This window comes from Chamaea fasciata, unplaced genomic scaffold (assembly GCF_029207755.1).
Source record: "Chamaea fasciata isolate MVZ Bird 193981 ecotype frontalis unplaced genomic scaffold, bChaFas1.0.hap1 SCAF_12, whole genome shotgun sequence".
Taxonomy (NCBI): Eukaryota; Metazoa; Chordata; class Aves; order Passeriformes; family Sylviidae; genus Chamaea; species Chamaea fasciata.
The window spans coordinates 2,149,675-2,177,600 of NW_027094097.1; the positions used below are offsets into that span (position 1 = coordinate 2,149,675).

The window sequence follows — 27,926 nt, forward strand, 5'->3', positions numbered from 1 at the left end:
CTATTCTCAGGATGCTCATCCCACATTTCTTCCCATGGGAAACCAAAGCGAGCGTTGAGGGCTATTTGCAGGGTTGCAGCTGTGACTTCAGTAAGGCTGGGCAAGATTACCCAAGAAAGATCGCTCTTTCTGTACGCTCCTGGTATTCCTCCACTTGGCTCACCCTGGTCGAGCACCCCGGCACTAATATTTACACACTTCATCCACCCACACTGCTCCTTTTCAACCCAGTGGCATCCACAAAAATTTCTACTGGATTTTAATAGTGACAGAGGAGGAACAGGTCCCACATTCCCAAGGTATTTTCTGTGACAGAGGTCAGAAGTCTAATGCCCCCCTTATATACCTGCCTAATCATACATGGCACCGTTCAAATGCCTTAAAAGATGGGATTTTTTAATAAATATCATTTACAAGGCCAACGAGCAGCTTTGCAGAGTTTGCCTCTCAAAGCATCAAACAACTGTGGATTGCATGAGTGGTCTTTGGTCTACCAAAAGGTACAACAGTTTCTCAGAGAGTTGTCTTGAATTAATCAACAAAATGACTCCAAACTGCACTAATGGTTAACAGCTTTTTTTTTTATTAGCAACACTGAGATAAGTTATTGAAGCATTTTAGTATTGTTTTACATTCCATTCAGAAGTGACCTAACTTGTAACTCCATATACATTTAAAGATATAGTTTGACACTTATTCAGAAAGCAACAATTATTAAAACTTACATACCTTCATTACCAGGAAACCTTAATATATTTTCTAATTACTTCCAACAATACTCTATTCCAAAGCACATGATAACCCACTAGAAGTTTACACATTTCACTTCAATCACAGGTTTTAAATTGTGGATGTCAGAGTGCTGTTCATTGAATTTTACTGTCTTTCTTGGTTAATATTGGAAAACCTGGCACAATATATTAAGCTAGAAATATTGCTTAAGGAATATGAAAAAAAAGATAACTACAGTATTTTTTTTCCTGCTAAAGCATTACAAAATACAGGACCATTAAAAACTCAAATAGAAATGACAATAAATAACCTTAAAAATGTTAAGAGAATTTTCACTCATACTAAAGTCCATTCCCTAAGCTTGCCAAACACATAAATAACAGAACATATTCAGGACCTCTATTTTTGTACTATTATGATGGTTTGTTATATATTGTGGATGTATTGTGTATACATATATTAATGCTTACACTTAAGGTATATATTTTTTTTCTTTGCTGAAACAATTAATAAGCCTCAGGTAATTATTTATCCCTGGCACTACAGGCATCTAGATAGGTGGGAGCAAACCTCAGAAATTCCAGATATGCAATACTGTGCATAACAAGATCATCTCTGCATAAAGATATCCTAAGTTCCTTAGATTACAAAGATGAATTTGGTTATTTATTTCTGAAAGCCTGTAACATAAAATCATAATTGCTGTCAAATTAATTGTTTAAAATTGGCCTCATAATAGGTATTAATCGTACACTTAGTTCTGACTTACAAGAATGTCTAAATTGCTCATGTTTATGAGTAGTTATAGGAAATACTATACCTCAGACACAAGAATGTATATTCCTGAACCAAAACACAAACCAGAGCATTGTCTCACTTTGGAAAGACCTGGAAACATCTCTATGCCTCTGCCTAATCCTAAATTATAATTTAAATTTGACCTGGATACGACAAAAACAATAGGAATATATTGTTTGGGAGATGAAACTTAGAGCAAAAATCATACAGCTCTAAGCTTACATCATTATTTTGTCTCTGCAAAGAAAAGAAAAGCCTTTCTGTGCTAGGGATTTGCCTTGGTGCGGCTGGCCACTGATGTCTGAAATCAAGGCACATACCAAGGCCTCCTTTTGCAAACACAATCCCCCTTTCAGATGTGGTGCTGGGAGGGACTGAATGCCTCCAGTCTCCCTGGGAATAGGAGGTACTCCGCACTTAGCTGTATCAGATATTTTGAGGGGTTAATTTCCAGAAGCATAAATGGAATGGGAATGTCACACCACAGTATGGAGAATGGTAAGAACTAAAATTTTCCAGAGTAAACAAAATGGTGATACCGAACTTATCACCTGAACGATTTCTGACACAACAAAATGCAATCAAATTAAATTACATGAAAATAGCAATGAAATTTAAAGTCAAATAAACATAGGACCTGATTCTGCAATCCTTAGTCATGTAAGTAGTGCTACTCATCGAGAATGAGGGATGCAAGACTAGGCCCTTAGCTTCTGCTTAGGAAGTCAATGTTGATTCAGACAGTATCTCTTCTAGCCAAAAATATGCAGCAAAAGGAAAGTAACATAAACAAGGCTAAATGTCAACAGTGTTTGCAGACTTACAGACACCATCCATTTGTTTGTACTGAAATGACTAGCGAACCATTTGGCAAATACAATGCTATTCACAGACCGGCCCTTTTATCCAGCAACACAAACTTCACTAGATCACTGGCATTCCCAGTTAATTAAAAAAAGGAAGCAAGCCATATGAGTTTGGTTTGATATTGCCATGCAAATGGCAGTGTGACATCCAGAAGTGTGTCTGAAACCCAGGCGGGGGCCGAGGTGCTGATCTCCCATTCAGAGGAACAGTTCATGCTCTAAAAGCTGGCCTTGGACCTCCTAACTGAAACTAAGAAACCTCTTCAAAAGCACGACAGTGGGGTAAAGAAAAGTCTCCTGTAAAACTTCCATATCATTTCATTCTGCCTTGAAGGAAAAGAATATTCTGGTTACTCCTCCAACTGCAGATCAGGACAAAGCATTCCTTAAGTGCGTTACATGATACTTTAAATGAGCAGTCCTACAATTGGCTGCAGTAGGATGACCTTCCATTGCCTCAGAGCTGTCCTAGAGCTTGGATATATCAGGCCTTTTGCTTCTTAATATGGATTTTGTAATTTAAAGGATCTGTAATAAGGATTCAGGTGAAGACATCACAAATAATTAAAAAATCTTTTTCTGTGTTTCGTGTGTTGGTGGTAGTTCTGACGGGGTTAGCATTATGATCTTTTTGGTTTTGACACCTGTGGCAATAAGCAATTTACAATATCTAAATTCACTATTTAAACATTGGGGTAGAGCACTATAATTATGTGACAATAAGGCTGTAATAATCTGCCACAATTGATCTTCCCCTTGCCCAGCCCTCTTGTCTGCGCTGCAGTTCCACATTTGGAAGGTATTTCAGAAAGTTACAGTGCTGAACATTTTAATAATTCTGTGCAATGCTAAAAGCTTTCTGCTGCAAAGGAAACTGAAAGTGCTCAGCCCTTTGCAGGATCTGAACTCCAAAGCTGCTCCCATGCATCAGAGGAGCCCTGCCCTGTTTTCATACAGTGAAAGAAGTGATAATGGGGTGGAGCCTGTGCAGGAGAAAACAGCTCTAATTGCAGAGGAAAGCAAGCATGAATGGAAGCAAATTAGATTTAGAGACAACATGGAACTAATACTTTTGGACATCATTAAGTGTGGATTCAACAGCACTAACCCATTAAGCAGCCAGCTAACACCCAGGACTATCTCTGGCCAGTAGTTCTGTAGCCCATCAGCTTTCCTTTGAAAGCCTAAATGCTTCCCAAGTAGCAAAAGCAAGTAGAGAAATTTTACCATCTTGGTCACAAAGCAGAGAAATTTAAAGGGGAGGAGAGAGAGAAGGGTTAGGGTCTTGTCATAAAGGGTCTTGTGCACAGATCACAAGCAAATTAATGTGTTGGAACAGAGGGTAGAACATTGTTGTAATACAACTACGTGCATATGGGAAGACAAGCAGAAAAAGAGAAAAGCGTAAATGGAAAGGAAAACAGATCTTTCGAAACTTAAATACAAAATAGCTCTAGAACCGCCAAGCTTAACTTGTCAAATCAATGTGAAAGCAGACTACACAGATGCTCAAGACAGCTACCAAGCCATGGAGCCATCACCTTGGGTCTCCCCTCCCCACTGGGCTACTTGCTGCCAAGCAGCAAGGAAAGGCCTGCCATCTTCTTAGAAACTGAGTGCCAGCAAAGATAAACAAGATCCACTCCTAGGCAGAATCACCTGAGACTCCAAAACCAAGTGCAGTTCAGGAGTAACTCTAAAATTATCAATGCTCTTTTTTTTTTTTTTTCTTTCTGTTCATTCTGCTGCATAAGGAGAAATATTACCAAAATTCGTGATTTTTTCTCAGTAACATTTTGACATGAAAATTTCTTTATTATGCAGTAATTATGGTTCTTTCCTAATTGTATCTTTCATCCCTGCAGCCTGAAGCATGATAGGAGCATAAATGAATTATGTGTACATCATCAATCCCTCTCATTCTCCATTACAGGGAAACTGAGGACTGCTTCCACATGTGCAGTGACTTTCTGAAACAACAATGTGAGTTGGTGGCATTCTCCTCTAGAAACAAAACTTTTCTTGTGCCAAGATTTGTGCTTAAAAACTGACCTACTATCTCAGGGTAAAATCTGCCATCTAAAAATGATCCACACGGATTTCTGAATACCCCAGCTTGTTTTTAGGCAGCCAGAAATTGAACTCAATTAGTGTGGCCTGCCAAAGATACAATCTCAGCTTACTGAAGCTGAAATATTTTATTTCAGTTTTCTTTCCTCTGTATTCTGACTACAGAAAGAGCACTACGCCTTGCTCTCTGAGTGTGCAAGGACTGTTATCAAATGCATCAATGTTTTCTCCTGAGATGTCAACAACACACACATCACTGGCTGTAAAAAGAAACACAAATGCACGGAGTCTCCCCAAACACAAAAGGAACATGAGAATCATGCCCTGAAATCGGATGCTGCAGGTGTGTCTCACGTTTTCTGATCTCCCAGGCAGTAGGAGAGACAAAGGGAACCATGACTTCGGCCATGGGCTTCATGCAGGAGGAAAGGAAGGAAGACTAATAAATGAACAGGGTGCTCCTGATTGCTAATCTGCAAATGCAGAAACATCAGGTGGGACTCCCCACACTAGCATGCACAGATGGAGTGTGATTTCACAGTATAAAATGTCACTGAGGAAATGAAAGCTCCCCCAAAACCACCACTTTCAAGTGGGCGGTGTCCAAGCCAATCAAACAAAAGAAAGAGCCAGTGACATAGGGCTTGTTCAAACTCATCCACTTTTCTGTGAGATATTGAGAAAAATGAAATAATGTATTTAAATAATCAACCTTTATACTTAATGTTCTGCAAACACCAATGGGATGACAGAAAAGAATTTTAAAAAGCTGTTTTTGGAGAGGGGAGTCAGAAGGACTCCCACTGCATTTTCGATTAAAAAATGGCTTAAAAAGTAGAACAGAGAAGCTTCTGTTGTTTCTTTTCTTCCTTCATACTTCAAGTCAAATCCATTATCACTGGGCAGAGCTTGTGAAAGGGATATGGTCTTTAAAATCATATAAACTCAAGCTATCATAAAATGTCTGTTGAATTGATTGGAAGATGAAACAAAAAACTAATGGAAGTAACATGACCTCATTTCAATAATAATATTAGAGGGTTTTTTCTGTTGTTGTTTTAAAAATCTTACGCCTGTGAAAAAAATATAAAGATATTTTGCACAAAGCAACTAATCTTAGTTTTCCAATTTTTTTAAACTTCTTTGTTTAGACAGTAATTTCTCTGCTGTATTGTTTTTTGTTAATTGATTGTACTACACAAATGAAAAAAAAATCCAAGAAGGATTTTACCTGCTATAAATTAAATCAACTATTAACTCTTTTCAATAAAGTAAATGCTGATTTTGAAGAATCTGGAAATATTTCCAACTACCTAAATTGGTTCTTAGTGCACTGAGACTCAGAAGTTTACAAGTAAGGCCACATGGATACTCAGGCAGATATTGGTTAAATGACAGATATTGGCAGATAATGACAATATTGTGAAGTCACAATGCTCTAAGGATATAAGTGAGATAAACTTCATGTGTAGATATCAGACTTTTTTTATCAGATCAACTAATACACGTGGAAAATCAGAGAGGGGCCTGGAGAGGGGGTTATGGCTTTGAGCATCTACGCTCTGCCAGTAAAGTCAGACAAAGCTCCCACTAACCTTAGGTTAACCAGGGGAATCACTCTGAAATGCTTGCAGATTGAGGGTTTCATTTTAAATTGTCAGGCTTTAAAACGGTTGATAACGTTTTCTTTTCTTTTCTTCTTCTTCTTCTTTTCTTTTTAACTTGAATACATTTTATTATGCATGTTCAGCTCTGACAATGAGTTTTCTGATTAGTTTGAAGGTTAAGTGAAATGAGCATTACTGAAGTTTTTGTGTCCTTTGCTGACTCTGCTTTTTAAAGTGATACTGTTTTTCACAGGATTTACACTCTAAAATCTTTCAAACAAACACTATGCTGACAAAATAGGAGCTAAATAACAAAAAAAAATTCTCAGTCTCATTTGTTCCAAATAGATTTAACTTTAATTCTTGCAAATATGAGGTGTGTGATATGAGGAAGTAAAACTGCAGTTTTGTAAATCAGAGGCTAGAAAGGGTAAACGGTGGTTTTGTTTGTTTGGTGTGTTGTTATTTTAATTACCTGGAGGCATATTCTTAATCAGGCAAATCACAATTTACACAACTGCTAGTTAGAACAGTGAAAATGGTCAAGGGCAAGTAGTGCATGTGTGCCATTGAACCAAACCAGAAAATTATAATTTAAAAGAAAAAAAAAAAAAAAAAAAAGGAGGGAAAGAAAGTAAAGGAAAGAAAATCTATTCAACACAGGCAGACACATTCCATGCACTTGGGCTTTGATTTCATTAATGTTGTGGTAACTGAACATACCCCAATCCAAAGAAATTAAGGGGGGGGGGGAAAAAGAAAAAAGACAGAAAGCAAGGTTTGCTTGGCAAAGCATCCAGTGTTTTTCTTGGGTTTGTATATCAAAATACTGAAAAGTTTGCAAGTTACCATGTAAATTTTTTTAAAACTTTTTCCTCCTTTGAGTATGCTAAAGCAGTAAGGATCCCCTTCCGATGCCACTAGCACAGATAGTCTATATTGCTGCTACTCTAGTTTAAAAAGCAAGTTCTTTCTAAAATCCTGTTTAAGTATGCATGCAGCACTGCTGATTTCAATGGAGTAGACCACATATAGGACAAGAATTTGGCCCACAGGGTTTAACATTTAAAAAAATGTATTACTAACAATCATGACTAAGTATATTTAAAGAGCAGCTTCATGATTCTGCACAAGTGTTTTCTGAAATGGTCTAAAAGAAGGTCTAAAACTTACCACACAAGTCAGGTCTCTTGATACATCCACTAGTTGCTGTGCTACTTGCAAGTCCATTAAAGGCTGCTAAGCCATCAGAGCTGTAAGCTCTTAGGACTGACAACATGTTCATCTGCTTCTCCAGGACCTGCGGACCCTGAACTTGTTCGGGTTTCATCACTTCTTGTGCAGTTTCGTGTGAGGAGAGAAGATTCTGACTGTGCCACTGCTTTTCCGAAGCTTGTGGCAATGGTGATACGAGCCCTTGTGCGGATTGTGAGGTGACTGCACTTTGTATATTGTCACCTCCTTCACTGCTTTCTTTATTTAGGGCAGACAACTGCTTATTCATAATATCTGGGTCTGTGTCAATGTCCTCATCTTCAATGTTTTCTTCCTTGGAAGATTCCATATCCTCAGATGAAGCTATGTCAGAAAGGTCATCAATAGCACTTTTATTTACAGAGTCAGAGAGCAGAATATTTGGGTCATCTTCGGATTGTGTTTTTATTTCGGATTCATTACTGGTGCAAGAATTTTGTGTTCCCGTGCCAATAACACCAGGATAAACGCCGAACTGCTTATAGAAGTCTGTTGTAAAATTACAAAAAGTGGATTCCATGTGGCTGGGCCAAGCAGTGCTCTTTTGCTCTCCCAGGGTCTCTTTATTTTGTCCTTGGGTCATTTTCTCAGAAGCTGAGTCCAGCTGGCTCAGCACGTTGGAAACTCCTGCCTCCTTGCTGGACTGCACAGAGGAGGGGAGCAAGCTCACTTTGTTCACCGAGGCTGAAACTTCTCTAGACTGCTCCTTGTTGTTGCCTATGATGTCTTTACGTTTAGCCTTGCCCAAGTGGTTGGCTTGGAGGTGCAGAGCCATTAGCTCCATGGATGAAGTTGTAAAGGAACAAAATAAGCAGCCATGCCAAGCAATATTGTCTTGTACAGTGACAGAGGAGCCTGGCAGGGAGGCTGCATCGGGCCTTACCGACAAGTCCAGGGGTTCGTATTGAGATTTTTCTGTTTTCCGCTGTGAGGACTTGCTATTTATCTTCTCCTCACCACCATCTGAGCCCAGAGCTTTTGCTGAAAGTGGATCTGAGAGAGCTTTATCCTTCATTTCTTTTTCTTTCTTCAAAGAACTTAGGACAAAGCTGTCCATGAAAGCCTGCAAAGACCCTTGAAAGTTCACGCCATTCCCGACCATGTTCTGGTAAGCACGGCCAAGTTCAGAGAAGTGTGTTCCTTTGGAAGATATGTCTGAACCTTTGATATTTTCTGAAGATCCCTCAGATGACATGCCAGCTGCTTGTCCTTGCTGGTCTCCAGAAGACAGCATTCCTGACGTCCACTGCTGTGAGACCATGCCACTTCGGAAGTCGATACCAGGAAGCCCCTTGAAGGCTCCTCTCAATATGTCTGGTCTAATAAACACAGAACTTTTACTGGGTGTCTCATCCTTGTGTTCCTGACTTGCACTCTGCCCAGAGAGTGGCCCCGCTCCGTTCTGTCGCTCCCGATGGTGTCGTTCCAAGTGGTATTTGAGGGATGCAGACTGAGTGCCAGCATAGTCACAATGTGGACACTTGTAAGGCTTCTCACCTATAGGTGTGGACAAAGAGGAAAGCATAAAGAGAGTTAACTGTACTTCGGTCAATGGATGAGTGGAGAAATTTAAAAATCAGCGTTCGCTGCTTAAAAACAAGAAGATCTTGTACTAATAATCCATTTTTAAAAAAGAAACACCTTTAATCGAAGACTAACTCATAAACTGAGTATTTCTAAAACGGGTTTTCAGAATGTGGGGCTATTCAGGAATGACATGGTATCTACACACAATTAGCCATCCTTTTCTTAATCTAACATGTAGAAAACTGTTGTAGAATTAAAAGCTATGATTATGAAAATGAAGCATAACAATTTCAACCACAGTAATCATTAAAAGTACAAGTTAAAAAAAAAAAGGGAGACAAAGAATGTAACAAATGGATGGTTGCAATATTTTGTGTATACAATTGCTCTAAAATTTGTTTAAATTATACACATGGAAACCATTTTTAAACCTAAAAATTTTATGGCACTGTTACGCAAGACTGAAATGAATGATTTAAGTCTTGCTCTGCAGTAAATCATGGATATAATTAGCAAATGGCATACTGCACAAGTAATTTATCATTATTTGGAGGGCACCATTCCAGAAGGATTCAAAGATCTGCAGACCTACTGCATTGTTTCTAAATAAAGAACTATAAATACAGATCCTATAAAATATTAATATCATTACACTACATTATGATTGCAGCATATAAGAACATATAGTTAAAATAAAAAGCAGTCTGTAAAAAAGAAATCGAGTAATAAAAAGTACTAAATATATTTAGTTTCTGGATTTGAAATTAGTATTATCTACTGGTTTTTGCAGTCCTTTAATTTTGTACTAATGATATTTCCAAGGCTCGAGTAGTAAAATGTGTAATTTACCTACCATAAGCACTTTTCTAGGTTTGGTTTGAATAGAGTTTTAAAACATATAAGATGATCTCCATTAATTAAATAAATATTTGAAGCCCACACTAAACTTTTATTGTTCTTCCTACACTTTCAAAGAGGCAGAAGATTTTACACATATAATAAATATTCACATACAGTCACATAGACTTATCCAAAAAGAATGTACATCTAAGCAAAGGTATATCTAAATTTTTGCAGAGCATTGTTAGCAATGCAGAATTTGTTTTAAAAGAAAAAAGTATGGAAATCCTCAGTAAAAGAGACAGAAATCTGAAAGACCTGCAAACTGTGAATACTGGCAATTGTTTCTATGAGGGAGCTCTGCAAGAAGAAGAAACTGTTTTCTCTAGGTAGCTTCTTTTTTTTTCCTAAGTGATACAAAAGACAAAGGCAAGTCTCTCCAAATGGTATAATGGAAACATTTGTTTTGAAAACTTCTCCACAGTAAAAATGCCGCATAATATTATGTAGTTCACCAAACCAGCTGGAAAGTTATCCGCTTTCAAATAACCTCAAAATCTGCTAAAAACAAAATTGAAAAGCTTTCAAACTTCTGTTATTTAAGCTAGAGGCTCAACTGAAGGGCTGGTAAATACTTGGGAAGCTGCTGCTCTCAGTGGTGGCAGAAATTTACTAATGAGGGGCGAGCCCAGCTCACCCCCATGGCCATGGAGAGCTGCAGCAGAGCTCACTGACAGAGCAGGGGCTGGACACGTGCTGCAGCCCAGCCAGGGCTGGAGCACCTCACAAGCAGGGGAATTTCTAAATCCATAACGTAATCCTAAAGCTAAACGGCGAGCCATGAGAGCCTTGTATCAAACCACATCAATCCACCTTTTTAGAGAAGTGGACAGAACCTCAAACAAGAGGTGCTCAGCAGAGGGAGTGGTAGTAATTAGCACGGTTCATGCTTTAGGCCTCGGTCCACACAGCTTAACAGAAGAAATCAGATTTAAACATTTCGATGAAACTTCTGAATCTTTCCCAATCACCTAATTAAGCTCTGGTGCTTCACCGATGAGGAGCAGGGGCTGTGTTTGGTGGAGTTGTGCAAAATCAAACAGCTCCTACTGAACCACAAACCTGAGACAGAACACTCCTGTCTGGGCTTCGCTGTCCCAGGTGGGCACCTGTGCATACGCACACCCGTCATTGGCCTCTGAGAGCAGAGACAAGAGGGCAGAAGACACTGGCTGTCTATTTGCATTCCTGCAGGGCTGTTTGGGAGTGTGCAAACTCTGACAGCTGTGCTGCCAGTCGGAAAGGGACACACAGTGATGCTGGGTTTACAGCATCCACACGCTGCAGTATTTTTGGAGCTGCTTTAATTTGCTCTGTTTGTCCAACCAGACACTAGTGACTTCCGACACAGCTTAAATAGTTCAGGTGTTGCCTAAGACATGAGACTGGTAAAAAACAAGTGTCAGACTCCACAGGGTTAAATGTTCTCACTTTTGAATTTTCACTCCTGTTAATTGACAAGCTCTTCCTCAGCATCCCCTATGCCTTACGGAAATCTTTAACACAATTATATTGAGCACTTCCTTTTATTCTAACAATAGTTCAGTGTGTTTTCATTCCACATCAAGTGGCACCATCAAAAAGTGTGTCCCAGCATTGCAAGCACTACGTCAACTGCTGGAGAGCCATTGCAGGAAGGAGGAGAAATTTGTGATATAGCCTGTACTGATGTTGGTAAAAACATGCAGAAACTGCTTAAAGCAGTATGCATATGTAAAAATGGGGACAAGTAAGTTTAAAAATGCTAACTAGAGAAAATGCTAGTTCTATTTTGTACTTCTAGAAGTACCTTCAGTCTAGAGCCCTGGGCACAACATACTCTTATTGTGACTTGCTAAGCCTTGAAGTCATTCCATTTTCTGCTCTAAGGCCTCTCCACAGAGTGAGCTTCTTTCAGCAGAGGAGATCTGCACACAGCTCGCCACCAACGCCATGAGCGTTGGACTGAAAGAAGACACTGACTGAGACAGTGTGAGAAAAAGTTCAAATCTCTTCCAGCCTTGGTGTGCTGCCTCTGTGGTGCTCCCAGCCCTCACATGGCTAGAAATGAGATCTAAAGCTGAAGGTCTGAAATTGAACTCAACATGTAGCAACACAGTGTGCCACCTTTGCAATACAGGACTGGCCAAACAGCATTGTTCAAAGGGAGCTGTTCAAAACCTCACTGTTCTCTTCCAGATCCAAAAACTGGCAGTGGTTAGTTTACTTCAAAGCAGTCCTAAATGCTGCTATTTCAAGGGCAGGCACTGGGAGAAGGGAGTAGGATGGAGTCAATCATCTTTGAATCTTTTTAATTTAGTCTGTCAGTATTTCCTAAATTCAGTAATTGTGCAGTTATTTAGATGCTACTTCATCCATTCAAATTAATAACCAGCTACACCCTGTGTAAGACCCTGTTCAAATGAAAAAACAGAGTTACAAGCTGCTGTGGGAAAAATCCCAGACTAACCTCAAACCAAGCCAATTTCAGTGGAAAACCCAAAGGATCACTACTTTTCAGGATTCTATCAGTGAATGCAGTAGCACATGTCCAAAAAACACTGCAGGGGACAAGGGAGGTAGGCTATGATTCTTGTTAGAAGACAACCTGTTTGTGTCTCGTACTTTGAGGAAAGGTTTCAGAGAATCCATCCTAGTGTAATGACTACCCTGGTATTATTGCCAAGAGCAGTGTCCGGATGAGTTATTTAACACTTAATATCAGTTCACATAAATTAACGTTGCCATGTAGGAGTGAGGGAACATGACTTTTTCAAAATAATTTTCTGCATTTCATATCCAAGAGTCGTTTTTCATTGTTCACAAAGGCAATGGCCACCCTGAATTTGCTAATTCTCTGGCCTTGTTTGCATGCCTGCAAACATTTTCACAATGGAGTAGGACGAGAGAATATTCCAGCATGTAAAATTAACAAAACCAAAAAATCTCCTAGGGAGTACCTTATCCGGGCATCATAATCACAGTTCTGATCTACCTACTGCTCTGGTTTACAAGACACAAAATATCTCAGAGGAACTATTTTATAGCAGGATGAAGTAAAACAATAAAAATCCGATGCTGCTTGTAAAATCTGCACAAAAGCTTGGTAGATAACTGGAAACAGACTCGTTGCCCAGTAGAAACAGGTTCTGTATAGCAGGTTTATAAGCCATACGTATATATCTGTGTGTATGTATATGCACCCAGCTGTATAGTCTATGCAGGAGATCTCCAGTCACACTCAGAACACAATCTGACCCTACTGGTCAGGCAAACCATCTGCTATGGGCTGTGCAAGGAGACCACAGCCAGATTATAACTAGATTTACAGATTTTAAGGCCAGAAGGGACAATTATGATCATCTCGTCTTATCTGTTCCACAACACAAGCCAAAGATCCTCACACGATAATTCCAGCATCAGAGTGCAAATACATTTTGAAACAAAACTCACTTGCTTTAGTTCAAACAAATTATATTTCAACAGTGGTAGTGAATAAGACTCCAACACGTCCCTAGGTAAATTGTTCGACTGATTAAGTATTTTTACTTCTCAAAATGTGTGCCTTACTTCTAGCTTGAATTTGTCCAGTTTTTGCTTCCTACTGAACCTTGCTACATTTTTCCCTGTTAGACGGAATAGATTCTTTTAAATTAAAATGTCTGTTTCCTGAGGTAGGTATTTTCAGACAGCAAAACAGTCACTTCTTCCATTTCTCTCACCTTTGAGTGGAATGTCCTTCCCAATTTTTCAGTATCCTTTTAAATTATGGGTACCCACTAAAGCTTTGATGAAATTTCAGCTTGATAGTAATTTTATACAGTCCAAGACAGTGTTTACATCCATAGATATAGCAATCAACTAACAGCTCATATTCTGTTGCTTCCCTACCACAGTCCCAGGCCCAGTTCATCACTGCCGTTAGTATTTTTTCCTTTACATGTTGCTGATTTAAAATTCATATTGTTGAAAAGAGGCCACTTGACTAAGTGACTAATCAGTGCCTCCCCATGATTTTCAGCATCTTACCATTTTTGTGCCATTGGTAAATTTTATCAACAGTGATTTTTATATAGTCTTCCTAATAATGACGAAATACCAAATAGATGGAGCTGAAAGCTCTGCTGTGGAACCGAGAGTTTATGTGCCATTTCATCTCTGTATACTGATTTTTGGGGTGGTTTTCTGGGGGGTTTTTGGGGTTTTTTTTTGGTTGGTTTGTTTTTTGGGGATTTGTTTGTTTGTTTGTTTTGCTTTTTGGGTGGTTTTTTTTTGGTTGTTTTTTTTCAGTTGTTGTGTTTTTTGTTGGGGGGATTTTCCCATAGAACAAGCTGCTTTTATGAGAAGAGACTTGATAAAACTTCCTTTCATAAAATAAAATTGAATTAACTATGCTACCAATTCGCAGTTAGTTAACCAGTTCCTTCTGTAATTTTACCCCAAACTTTTGTCAGGGTAGTCCTAATTTCAAGGTCTTTCTTTTGAGAAATACAAGAATAGCCAGAGCTTTTTTACCACTACAAGTGCTCTGGATCTTGCTCCGTGTTCCAAGATGGTTTTGGGATATTTTTTTCAATGAACTTTAATGATTTGGAGAGCTCTTCAGCCAGGGCTTTAAAGATTTCATCTATAAGTTATCCAGTCTCATTCATTCTAAAAAATATTAAAATGCAGTGGGCTACAGCATAACAGCCTCATTACTTAATGGGAGCATAACTGTGTCATTGGAAAATGCTTATGAAAACCATCGTGCTTCTTTCTGAGAACACAGCAGAAGAGTATTTAGTCTTCTATACCGTGGTTGATGATTTTTTATCCATTCTTGTCTGGTATTAGCAAGATACCAATTGTTTGGACAGCCAGATCCACAGAATTTTGCCCCATTTTTCACAACCCTCATAGACACATGCATATTTTTTACTATTGCTTTTAGTTTCCCTTATCAAATTTCTTTAGTTAAATCTATTTAAACTCAGTGCTCTGAGCTTCTTTATTCACTTTTCATATTTAACATACAGCTTCTTGACAATCTCTCCTGCACCCCACATTTCCTTTCCCCACTGAATGCCGCCCTCTCCCTTTTAAATAAGATTCCATGAGTTGTCTATGGATTGTGCCCTTCTGTTCCTCGTGGTGCTGTTCCTCAGTACAGTGACAGCTGTGCACCAGGGCAAGAACCCCAATCCCAAACACTTGCAGGGGGGCTGTGACAGTCATCTGGGGACAATGTGAGTTGCCATTCGACCCCACACATTTCTTAACAAGCTACAGTTTGCTTTCATGCAAAGCAAATGAAATCAAACATCTTATAATTCCAGAGAATACTGCTTAATGAAAATATTGAAAACATTTTCCAGCATTTTTTATTTTACCATTGAAACAGTTATTGATAACCTATTTTATCCATTGTGCAGCAGATATTTTAGAAATGAATTGCTGTATGGTTTAATTAGTTCATTATTATGCCTATTCTTACACGGTAATTTCTTTTATCATTCTAATCATTCACTTCACACTTTTTAGACCAAATGGAATATCAAAGGTTCTGTAGGATTATTTTTGGATCCTGCACATGTTTCACCACACAATTAATCTGTTTGTCAGAAATACTAGTTAACTTCTTCTCTTTACTACTTTGCTTTACTAGTCATTTTTCTCTATTATATAAGATGAAACTACCTGTAACGGGACACAATTTTGACATTTTTTCTCATTCTAATAAATATTTTTCATTTGTGCACTTGCCATCACTATAAAATATTTCAATTTTTATAAACTTTTATAATTGAATATTTTCCTGTTTTTAGATCTCATCTGCAATATTTATTTAGTCTTTTTACATGTCTTTACTTAGTTAAAATGCAGAGAGACAAATACGGTTGTTACTTTGCAGGGAAGATTCAGTACATTAATATAAACTGTACACAATTCCCCCAAAGCATATATATACGTTGTAAACCTGAAGACTTTTTACACAGCTGCTTATTGCTAAACAGTGCCTTGTCCAGAAGGGGACAATCTGTGTCTCTAATTGCTGTCACTGAAGCTGAGATTCATTATGTGACTTTCCCATTAAAATGTGAGCATTAATTTGTATAATGAAATATCACCCACTGCAGTGTTCATTAGCCATGCCCTACTGTATACTGCACATTGTTAGCTACCTAGAAACTGTAGTTAATTTCACTAATGGATATTTCCCTACTTAGTGTTTGGTAGGAAATTTATACTGTAACATTACCTCTTAAACTTTTAAGGAAATTTAAATTCAATCAATTATTTTCAACAAAAGTTTGGGATGTCATTAAGACAGGAGAAAAGGCATGCTGTACAATGTTAAGGATGGGAAATCTGGAGGAATCTAGAGAAATGAAAAGTCCTTTTAGTTCATCTTAGAAATGTAAGAATAAAGGATGTTCAATACCAAAATTGTCTCCTCTTGGAGCACACATACCCATTTTCCTTAATTATTCATATTGCTCATCCCACTACAAGCGCCTTCAGAGAATGGCAACAGGCAGTCTTTTTTTAGGAAGGAAATGTGAATTGAATTCATTTAAAACAGCACCATTTTTACTGTATTTCATCAGTTCATCTAAGCATGGTTTAAAATTGGCTAGTCACATTTCCAAGGGAAAATGCAGTAACACTGTAAATGCATATAATACATTTAATATATGCTAGATGTGTGTCGTACATATCGTAACAGACTCTCAGTCAATGGACACAGCCCTGCCAAGCTTTTTTCTTCCTATTCATCTCTTTCTTAAGGTTCATTCTGTTTAGCACAATCCAAACCATCTTTCCTTTGCTCATGCACGTTATCCTTTTTTTCTTTACTCAAGGGATTTAATTTTGTCTGTCAGTCTGGGAATATACCTGAGCATCTAATGACAGGACAACCCCAAACTGGTCTATATCTGCAGTAGCTTCTGAGGGCCAATGCAAGGTGCAAAGGGGTGCTAGAGTCAATCTGAAACCAGCTCCTACATAATGTGTCCCCTGTCAAAGGTAGGACACAGGAAATTTTAATTTCTTACACTTAACTGTTTCTGCGCAGTCCAAGGTCCACACCACTTGCTGTGTGTCAAGGGGGAAAGTGCTCAGGAACACAAAGGAGATGCTCAGCTCCCTGAACGAAGGAACCTTAAGCTGCTGCCTCCAGAGGGTCAAAATGACAGCTCTAGAAGCACCTCCATATGCACATTATAGGTCTGAAATACTCAGAGAGTTTCCCTTTTTACCAAATCTGAGCATCTCTGAGTTTTTTGTGTCCTAACCTTCTCAGCTGTACGAGGTATTGTTTTACAGCAAGGAGGATGACTCCCAAAGTGGTCAGGACCCTCACATGCCTGCCATGCACTGCTGTGCCCAGACACGCTCTGCCCCTGTCCCTGCCTCTCCTCCCCAGAGTCTGTGTGAGCTGGGAGGGCAGCACAGCCCAGCTCTGGCCACTGGTCTGCAGAAAGAATTCATCCAAGAGGGCTTGGAGAGTTCCGTCTGTCCTCTCTAAGGCCCAAGGCTCGCAAGCATTCTGGCCTGAAAAATCCTTCCTCTCTCCATTCAGGGCTGTCCCAGGGGAATCTCTCATCCATCAACTGTTTTTGGAGCAAGAAAGAGGAGAAACTGATTTCACATAATTATATCCTTTTTCTCTTATCCCATGGGAACAATCAGAAATCATATCTTACTATCTTCCCCTTAAAGCTCTTCCTGCCTGAATATCCCTGAGCTTGATAAGAGAAATCCTCTACAGTTGTGTTGGGACAAAACTGAGAGTGCTAAATAAAAATTTGATTTGTTTTTTTTTTTTTACCTTCACAGGCTTATTATGTGATAGCAAACTGCACAGAAACCAGGGCTCAGTGTGGAGTAGGTTGCAACCATGAAATATCCAGCAGAAAAAAGAAGCCACTGGATAATTCTTCAAAAACAGAGCACAGCTTCCTCCTCTTATGCAAGATTAAGCCGCTTCTCCAGCTTTTTTGGGCCAATTGCCACAGAAGCACCTCCTGGCTGGATCAGACTTTGGGTCTGCTCTTGGCATGAGCACCAAACCAACCCAGTCGTGTGCCTCCAAACACACAGATGTTCGAAGGAACCTGACTTCTGCTCAACTGCTTGAGCTCATCTCTAACAAACAGGTGCTGTGAGAACAAGAACAGTAATTGAGTTAATGTAGTGGAGAAATACAGTAAAGTGTTTTTTATCAGTCAGTTATATGATCCAGGCATATAACAAAGACAGAGTGTGACATAAAAAGGCAGGAAACTGTCCCTGAGAAGTATGAGCTAACCAATATTTGTTTAACGACTGGTATCTATTACATCATTTCCACTTACTGCAAAGCAACTTAATTTTTATTTAATAACTCTAGTAATTTGCCAATTTACATTTTTATGTTATTTATTATGATTATTTCCAATATGTAAAACATTGCTCTACTTTAACATACTCTTGTCACTATTTACAAATACTTTGTTCTCAACCTAATGGAAATTGATCTTTGCCTGTTTTAAATTTATAATGATTTTTAAATACATTGTAAATGTTGTTTCCATAGTTTCTTTTTAAAAAATTTTTGTTATATTATACAGTTTATTTTTTTCTTGTTTTAATTTTTCTTTAGTCAGTATTAATATGCAATTTTTATGGAATATTTCCATTGTAATTAATTTACTTTCCATTAGTTCTAAGGCACAAATACCAAATGCATAATCACTGCCATGTTTAACTTAAGAACAAAGTGCTCACTACATAATAAAACAAAATGAAGAGGTGGGTAACCTCATGTTATTTTGAAGAATTTTTTTTTTTTTGCCTCTCAAATATTAAAAATGTCAAACTCTTTAACCTCCATAGTTACAAGATTATTTTCCAATAAAATAAGTACAATTTCTTTACTTTTACTACATTGGAGAGCACACAAAAAGGGTTTTCACCAGGTTTCTTCTTTCCCCCCCACTCCCACAAAGTTCAACGCACAGAGGAGAATATTCTCACCCTAAATGGTTTGCAATCCAATCTGAAAACCCTACGTGGGGGTGCCAAATTTTAAATTTCAGTGTGGTATACTCATAACCCACCATGCGAAAAAAAGAACAAAAATACAGTGAACAAATTTTCCCACTTCAACAATGACATTTTTTCCTATAAATAATTTTAATTTTCTACTTTTTAAAATCAGGCCTCACGTTCACAAACCCAACATTAAGTATTAGACCTGTGCACGCACATAGGAGAAAGATGACTGCTGGTTTTGGGGAGGGAGGGAAACATTGCTTCTCTGTCACTTCAGTGAAATAAAAACTAAAAGTGAAGTTTTTCAAGTAGGAGGTATAACTGGAATGTATTCCTTCATGCAATTATTTTACCTTCCTATTAGGAAAGTAGCAGTAAAATTCTGAAATTCAATTAAAATAGTTTAAAAAGAAAATTACAGTTATGGTGCCTATTATGTCTGTTTTCAAAAAGAAGTATCCCAAATCTCAAGTTTTAAATACTCTCCCAAAGCCTACCATGACAATTAACACTGGGAAGAAAACAGGGTCCTCCTGACCGTATGCACAATTTCAAATTACGCCAACAGGACCTGAGGAGTACATTTTATGTCAGAATTTAATTATGGATAAAGACTTCTTAAACACATACTGTGTCTCTACATGGACCTTGCCATGCACGTATGTACTTTCAAGTAAACAAAATATTAAAATTTAAATGCAGTGGCTAGAAAAAAACTAGTATTGAGAGCAGTCCTTCCAGTGAGAGAAATACCAAAACAAAGTGAGTATCCAGCCCAGTAGCAAATCTCTGTAGGGTAAAATGTTGTGATTGTTACTGAAATAAAATACGGGAAATTTTACCGTGGTGCAAAGCATGGTAAGTTTTATTACTTACAAGTAGTAAGTCGTGTGAGTTCTAGTGGGGAGAAAAAAGCAGATCCGTGAAGCTGATGCATTCATATGAACAGTGAGAGGTTAAAAATGAGCATGCTAAATGGAACAAAAATAGTAACTGAGAAAAACATACAGAATCCCTAAGCAGATGCTAAGGAAGGCCTTTGAAGCAGTTAGTATAACTAAGTCTGAAACCAATAGGCTTATGCCTATTGAAGGACAAGGGTAATTGAAGGAAACAGTGATGAAGCAGGGAAGGAGACAGAAATAACCTCAACTGGGAAAAGATGATTCTATTAAAGTGGTCTTTATCCAACAACACATTCCTTGTGCTTTTATTTAAGACTGTCATACATCTTTCTCAAAAGACTTTCTCCAAGTAATAAGTCCAAATCTACAGTGGGAATTAAGGCTCCTCGGCAGAGTTGATGTTAACCCCCACACACACGTGGCTCGTGCCCACAGGGCTCCGCTCACTTGTTCCTCTCACCTGTATGTATTCTCAAGTGGACCTTTAAGTGGTGGGATGTCCTGAAAGTTTTTCCACAATATGGGCAGTCTTTCATGGCAGAACCAAGGCTCCTGTCTCTCAGTAAAGCTGGCTGCTGGACTCCTACAGATCTCCCAGCTTCTTCTCCAATGTCTGCAACACAGAAACGTTCTCACATCACTTCAGCACATGTCAGAAGTTGTTCTCACTGAAACTGCTAACACAACACAAAGTTAAACACGTCAATACTACACCTGTCTATTTCATTCTTTCAATCTGACAGAATGCTGACAATTCATGTATTTTCTTGTTATTGTCTTAAATTATTTCATCTTTCCTATGATTTTAAGCAGCATATGGTACCTTTATATACTGAATTATACAAGAAAAGAAACAGCTGTGTCAGCAGCTGGTTTGATTTCTTCTTTTGCTTAGTTCCTATTAATATTTTCCCCAAAAGTTTGAGACTGTTGTTTTGTTGAATCTATTTAATTTATAAGTATTGTGAGGCTTTTAGAGGGAAGAAGTTTGCACCAGTGTATTAAAACCTCCTAAAACGAGAGAATTGCAGTGACAGGGGTTCCAACAGCACTGACAATGTCTATACACAATGCTAACCAACTTCCTCTGCATCACCTCAGCATTGGAATTACAGCAGGCAACCTAGAGAGTGGCCCAATATCATGTGAAAAACAATGAAAAAAATGGTCAGATGAGGGGGAATTCCTTCTCCCTCTCACCCACAGCTCCTGCATTTTCTTCTACAGAGTTCACAGCTACACTTATTTTTTGCATCACAACACAGTGGGTGAGACTCCAGGACACCTCTTCTTTCTCCTGATATAAAGAAACAGTCATTTCAGCCATCTTGAATGACCTGCTTTTATCCAGGCAGGCAAGGAACAAAATAACTTACAAAATACTGACATAAAAATTGCAAAAAAAGAGTAGGGCATTAAAAAAAAAAAAAAAGCATTATTCAAATCACACAAGGCTCATCCATCATCTTGTACATAAAGGGTCATCTAATATCACTATAAGCATCAATTCAATATCACTATAAGCACCAATTCAGGATTTCACCAAAACCCACGGCAAATGTTGAAGCTGTGACCCAGATTGACACTCCTGGCACGTCAGGAGCAGGACACATGGACACAGCATCACACCCTGTGCAGAACTGAGCTATCTGGGTTAGATCCAGGTGGGGAGCACAGAGTTAAAACCTGCACGCAGAGTCTTGATTTTTTCAACCATAAACTACTGACTAAAAATGTTCTGTCTTTACCCGTCTGATGTGAAACTAAAGCTGTCAGGAAACATAGTGCAGTTTACACGGCTTTGCCTTTTAAATGGAGGTAATGGGACATAAGAAAGACTTAAATATTTGGCTCTAATAAAATTTATTCTCACAGTAGCAGAGACCCAAATATCACGTTTCTGGAAAAGGTAACACTAACAAGCATTTCAGTGTGTGTTATAAAATGGTTCCTCTAAACTGTTTTGCTTAAAGCTGAAAGAAGGAGATGATAGAGCTATTTAAATATATATATGTGTGTCTATATATATAAATGCTTATCTCATGTATGTAATCAACCTATTACTACTTTTCAAAATGAAAATCTGATCGTTTTCACATCACATTCTTGTTTAACATTTTCTGACTGTTCTTAGACTGCAGAGTCAAAGCATAATATTTAAGTTAGAAAGCTAGTAAATGTCATTTTGAATTATCTTCAAGTACGTAAAGTTGCACACTACAAGAGTCTATTTTGTCTTGGTGAGTCTAGGAAAACATACATAGGTGTTAGTCTATAATTCCAATATCCCTAAAGAGTTTAGATTTTCTCTGTTTTTACTCCTCAAAAGTTGTATATAATTATGGCATAAGCTTCTTTGGAAAAAAAAAAAAGAATTCCCAAGTGCAAAAAGATTTTTCTGAAGTGCAAAACACAGAATGCATGATGATAAACTGCAGGATTTTATTTTGGTTTTCAATAAATACTATATGAGCATTATAGATAAATATATAGATAAAGTTAACAAGCCACTCAGGATGAATTTACAGAATAAGTCTACTAGCTATGTTTTGCTATATGTCACTCTAAATGATGGCCTGTTATCCATTTGCCTTTTATCTTTCTATCTAGAATATGTGTGGCCCAATAAAAAAGAATAAATTTGTAAGATGAACAGCTCTCTTTGCAGATTTAAGAGTCTAATTTTCACTTGACACAAAATTGAATTTTTTCAAGGGAGCAAGACGATGGAGTTTACTCTAGCACTAATCCCTCTGAAAAAGCAAACTGAAAACAACAATGAAGCAAAGGAATATGTGGGTGGTCTGAAGAGTTCTCTTTTAGGTTTAAGTAGACATACAGTAGGTAGCTCCAAAGGCTTTACTCCAACAGGGGCCTTACCTTGAAGAATTTTTCTTCCCACAGTGAAAGCATTCCAAAGACTTTAAAGCTGGGCTGAGGGGTTTTCTTTTGAATTCCTCTGCCTACAAAGCCCACCGAAGCGCTGGAGGCCATCGCTACCTGAATGAGCAGCTTTACATCTAAGTTCTTTTATTTCAAACAATGAAAAGATATGTTCAAGGCTGCCGACTCCCCCCATCAAATGCTAACCCAGCTTCTCTACTAGGGCCCCATTTTGGCACATTGTACCTCTTTGTCAAGGCACTTAAGTTTGAAATGTGCTTAACTTTAAAATGTGTTTAAGTCTCACTGACTCTGATACCAAGGTTTTCTTATACTGAGTCTCTCAAAAGTGATCTGCGGAAACTAAGGATGAAAAAAGAAGAGACTGACAAGAAAAAAAGTTAAGCAAATTGAAGATTACAGACTATGCCAACATCAGAATATGTTTGGAATAAAAAATCCTCAGCTTTACCAATAATCATGTATTCTACAGCCCTGATGTTCCCCTTTCTCCTGTTCTTGAAAGCGTCTTCACAAGCAGAAACTCTCAGCTCTGTTAAATTGTGCAAAAATGTAGCAAAAAGTAGTTTTACAGAACTTCAGAACTAGGATTGGCCTCCGCAAATTAATTTACTCAGGATTTGAGCTATTGTTTTGGGGGCTTCTCAGTCCTGAGGATAAAAGATCAGGAAGGAAAGAGAACAGTTACTTATCTCACAGCCATTGTGGTTCCCCGAGTTATGTGATCTATATGATGTGCACTTGATGCATGTGGGATTACACTGCTTTTTTTACTATCCACTTCCATTATAGGCAGGTCAGCATCCTGAATTTTCTTCCTGCCCATCCCAACCTTTCCTGATTAAAGTGCAGGAAATAAGAGACTAAAGTATGATATAGACACACACACTAGGTGTGAGACTTCCGAGCCTTCCCTCTGAACTTACTATCCCTGAGCTTTCCTTTCACTTTGTCTGTTGACAGCAAAAGTCCTGGACAGAAATGTGAAAAGTGACAGTCAGTCCTAAATATGAAACTGGTCGTGGTTCCAGTCTAAGGCCAAGGAACAGCTGTGAGTCCCCAGCTGCTCCATGTGCTGTACCTGCTGGGCAGGCAGAGAGTGCTCCCTGACACTTGACACAGAGGAATTCACCCACAAAGCACCTTCTGGGGAGGAATGACAGAGAAATCTCTTGCATACCATGCCTCAGCTGCACTTAACGTGACTGTGCCCGTGTTCTCATGGGGTAAAAGCAAGGAAAGAAAGTTCTCTTCAGCATCTGTATAGAAGGTGGCGATTAACTGCATAACCAAAGAGCCAGTTTTGCCAAAACGCGAGCAAATAGATTTGGCATGCAGACTGAAATAAAAATCAACCCATAAGGCTCCCCACATCTTCTTCAGACAGATGCCCAGTTCTCAGGAGAGGAGGGCCTAAAAGCCACCACTCCTCATCTAGCTGGAAGATCAGGCTGGTTCCACATCACTGCCACAGGCAGAAAGGAAGTTTCCACAGAGACTGATAATCCCAACAAACAGTTCTGGAGCCAGGAGCACTTTCAAAGTAGAAGGTTAAAAGAAAGTGAGAAAGACACCAGGAAACCATTTTTGCTGTCAACACCTGACTGCTGCTTACCAGAAATGGTCTAGCCAGAAATGAGCCGCGGCCACGGTCAGCAGTGCCCTCAGCACACAGATACAGATGTCACAGAGGAGAAATGCCAGCTTCGCTAGATATTGCCAGAAAAGCGAAGACAAACTTAGACGGACAGTGAGTGTGTGTACTCAAAGCAGAAACTATCTAGGCAGTCATATGAAGAGCAAAAGGAAACAAATTCCTTGACATTTTCATACATGTTCTGTACGAGTGGTCCACCTGTCTGGAATGAGCCCATAAACGTGATTAGAAAAGGGTGGATTGCTTCTGTAAAAAGAAAACTGTTTTCACTTGGTGAGGCAGCAGCACGCACTTCAGTCATGACAGCGGCCAAATTCTAAAAGGAACATCTACGTACATGTCCCATAAATTTCACCAGAGTATTTATTTGCTGCGTGTATGTGAAGGTGCGGGGATTCACCCAGAGGTGCTTTCATGTTCAATGGGGATAAATTGCAGCCCTCATGAAGACTAAATCATCAGTGGAGTCCGTTGGAATTTGTCAACACAAGGTTTGCCAAATTAGCCAAAAACAGGCTAATCACATGGAAAAGGTAATCAACTCGCAAAATAGGTAATCAGACTTACAAGTGTGTGTTTGCTCTTGCACAATTTTCGACACTATTAAAGAACCCTTTGAAAATGTGGCCGGAAGCCTTTAAAGCTGCACATAATCCCAGGTTTTCATCTATTTCTGCAATTCAAAATGTTTGTAGTTCTTCAAACCCGGCTGTAAAAGTTAATGAAACATGGTGCAACGAGAAGTGGTAGTGACCACAGCTATTTCTGATGACCTACACACCACCCAGATTAGCCCATCTTGTGACAGGAAATCTAATGTCAAAAAGGAGTTAGAAGATACTCAGGGTGTTAATCCTGTCGCTGCTGTCAGCTTCTTGCAAGTATGCCTGAACTCAACCACCTCATTCCCTGGGAAGCAACATGGAAAATGCCCAGTTTCTGGGAAAACATGCTTTACCTTTCTTGCCTATTCCTAAGAGAAAGCTTTAATAATACCGAAAATAGCGGAAAATACGAATATAATTAGAGATACAAGGAATCATATTTTTCTAGCTACCTGAAGTACTTCCATTAGTATAGTGGGATGTAAATGAGAACAGAATCTGGCCCTGTGCTCATAATTTGAAATTAGGACCCTATTAATGGATGTCACTTCAATTTTTTGCTAGTGAAGTTCATGGTTTAAAATGAAGGTTTCTAATATTACTAAACATTGCAGCTACATTTTAGGCCTCCAGAAAGAGCTACTAATGTCTTAGGTCAGGAACAACTTGCTGCCTCTATTGTTTCATCAAGGATTTAGGTTTTATAATGGCCATATAAGGGAATCTTAAACTGTTACTATGGATTGGCAGTCAATTTGTTTAAACACAGAGCTATTTTAGAAGAGAATTGGAAAGGAGGCCTACTAGTGAGAAAGCAGTATTCACATTGTTTGTATTATTAGAAATAAACATTACACAAAGGTTCCACTGGTAAATAAAAAGATACCACGTCTGACATGAGAATTCCCTCTTAGCCCTCAGAACCACACAGGCAAGCAAGAGGCACAAACTGCCCTGCCTCTGTTAGCAATTAGTCACTGGCAGAGGTAAAATTAAACTGAAGTAAAAGGCCCAGAACCATTTGTAGGAAGCAAGACTTGCAGCTTGTAGAAGTGGGCAAATGGTAGCCACAGCCAACACCCCGGGCTGCAGGGGAGTAAATGGGGGTTATTTCAAGCTCAACAGGAAGAGAGCAAAAAGATTGTAAGCAATTTCTCATTAACTGGTGATGTGGTGGCTGCACACACACCTTAAGCCATCTCCTGGAACAGCACACACTTGAAGATTGGTGGTTTTCACACCCCATGGGTTCAAAACACTTTGCATGGCAATACTGTTTGTATGCAGTGCTGGGTATATCTTAATGCTTCTCATTGTGGTACCCTGAGACACATGCAAAATCTGTATATACGGCACAGAGAGACATTAATGGAACACTTAAACAAAATTAAGATTTTGTTAATCACAAAATGTTTCTTATCCTCTTCTTTTCATTTCAATCAAATTCCCTACAGAGGTTTTTTTCTGGAGTTCTTAGCAGCCTTACTTTTCATTTTTTTTCTAAAATTTTAAAACCTTTTAAGATAATCTGAGATCAAACACAGTTTCTGAGTACATCATTTTAGCTGTTTCATTTCTTTGAAGAATCGTGTGACCAAAAGACATATAAACTCAGATTTAGCACTTAAAACACAAGGTTGTTTACTTACCATTAGCTGACAGAGCTCAGTTTTGACCAAAAAATTGAGAGTGGTGAAAAAAAAATATTTTTGAGAAAATATGTTTTTTTTTGTATGAGACCCCTTTAGCAGTTTTGGTTTGGGTTTTATTTTAAGAAAAAAGATATCTTAAGCACCTTACAATATCTTTCATTTAACAGTTGGCAGAAGGAAACTCCCAGATGAACACTGGCCTGTGTCTTTCTCTTTAACCAGCTGAGTGATCCAAGCTTTTAATAAAGCTGTTCCAATTATTGTAAAAGTCATCTAGTACCTTATAGCCACAAATATTGACAGTTTATTGCACAACGCATTCATGGCATTTGAAGGTCACATCATACATAATACATACACTTTTATAAAAGTGTCTGGAACAAAGAGATACATGATCAGCAATTACACCTTACCATTCGAGGGTGCGATTTTACACTTATTGAAAATGAAATACTATAAGAAATGCAAATTGTTAATAAAACACAAAATAGTTCATTTTCTGTTTTTATTGTTTTATTAATCAGCATACCAAGTTTAGTTGTAGAAAATCAATGGGATGCCATTCATGCCTCAAGAAGATTACAGTTAAATATCGTTATCCTGCAAACCATCACACATATTCTTAGCTCAGCATAAGAAGGTTCAAATTTTAATCTCACTACTGTACACCTCTCCAGCCCGACTGAGTTCAATGTAACTTCAACACTTACATTTGAGGACTTCAGCATATTATTACAATATTTGTTTTTATAAAATTGAATTGGAATAAAACTTAAAAGAGTGCTGAAGACTTTTTTTTTTTTTAAAAAAGATGCACATGCAGGCATGCCAAACTTCTTCACCCTCTTCCAGTGCCCCTGACTTAAAGCCATTCTAAAAATCATACACGCATGCACAAATGGTGTAAATAAAAGTTAAAAGTTTCAATTTATGCAGTCAGACCTGTGCACAGGCCTTCAGTGAATTCAGTGGGTATCAGAAATACACAGAGCAGAGTCATGCTTGTTCTTGGTTAAAGAGTCTTCACTTTTTTGATGTTACTACTAGCTCCTGGAACCTCCAGCTACCTAATGAGAGCTGAGAAAGAGACAAATGACCACGAATCCCTACCTTGTTCCCCAACACATTACTGCCCCAACATCATTTTTGACAGTTTGGTTCAAAATTGCAGAATGCAAAAACTTCTTTCCAAAGCTCTTAATGTGCAAAACTCTTCCACCATCCAACTCCTCCACTGGTTTTTCAGATGTGCCACTCCAAAATCATGACTTTAAAATCCCACTTCTTTAACCTGATGGTGTACCTGAAAGCAATTCCGATCCCAAATCACCTAGTTTGTCAGCTGAGGTTCATGAAATTCCACTAGACTTGTGTAATCTTTCTGCAAGAAAAGTGGAGGCCTTAGGGTTTATAAGCATGTCATTTATCTAGCTTCTGCTAGTTCTTGCT

The 27,926-nt window shown here is 38.5% G+C and overlaps 1 protein-coding gene and 1 long non-coding RNA gene across 7 annotated transcripts in view; both read right to left on the reverse strand.

Moving 5' to 3' along the window:
- The window catches only part of ZNF536 (zinc finger protein 536), a 345,885-nt gene that overhangs the window by 112,452 nt on the left and 205,507 nt on the right, over positions 1-27,926 (reverse strand). For 5 of the 6 annotated variants that reach the window (XM_066195030.1, XM_066195029.1, XM_066195027.1 and 2 more), the window contains 2 exons: positions 20,120-20,272; positions 7,247-8,824 (listed from right to left, as the gene is read on the reverse strand). In XM_066195030.1, coding sequence (XP_066051127.1) covers positions 7,247-8,824; positions 20,120-20,272 — 1,731 coding nt within the window. Of the gene's footprint in view, positions 1-570; positions 2,724-7,246; positions 8,825-20,119; positions 20,273-27,926 lie in introns of those variants that run through there. The other variant, XM_066195033.1, reaches the window with a different exon arrangement.
- LOC136296161 (uncharacterized) overlaps positions 27,056-27,926 on the reverse strand; it is a 28,962-nt gene continuing 28,091 nt past the window's right edge. The window contains exon 3 of the long non-coding RNA XR_010722871.1: positions 27,056-27,858. This is a non-coding gene — a long non-coding RNA (uncharacterized lncRNA). The remainder of the gene's footprint in view (positions 27,859-27,926) is intronic.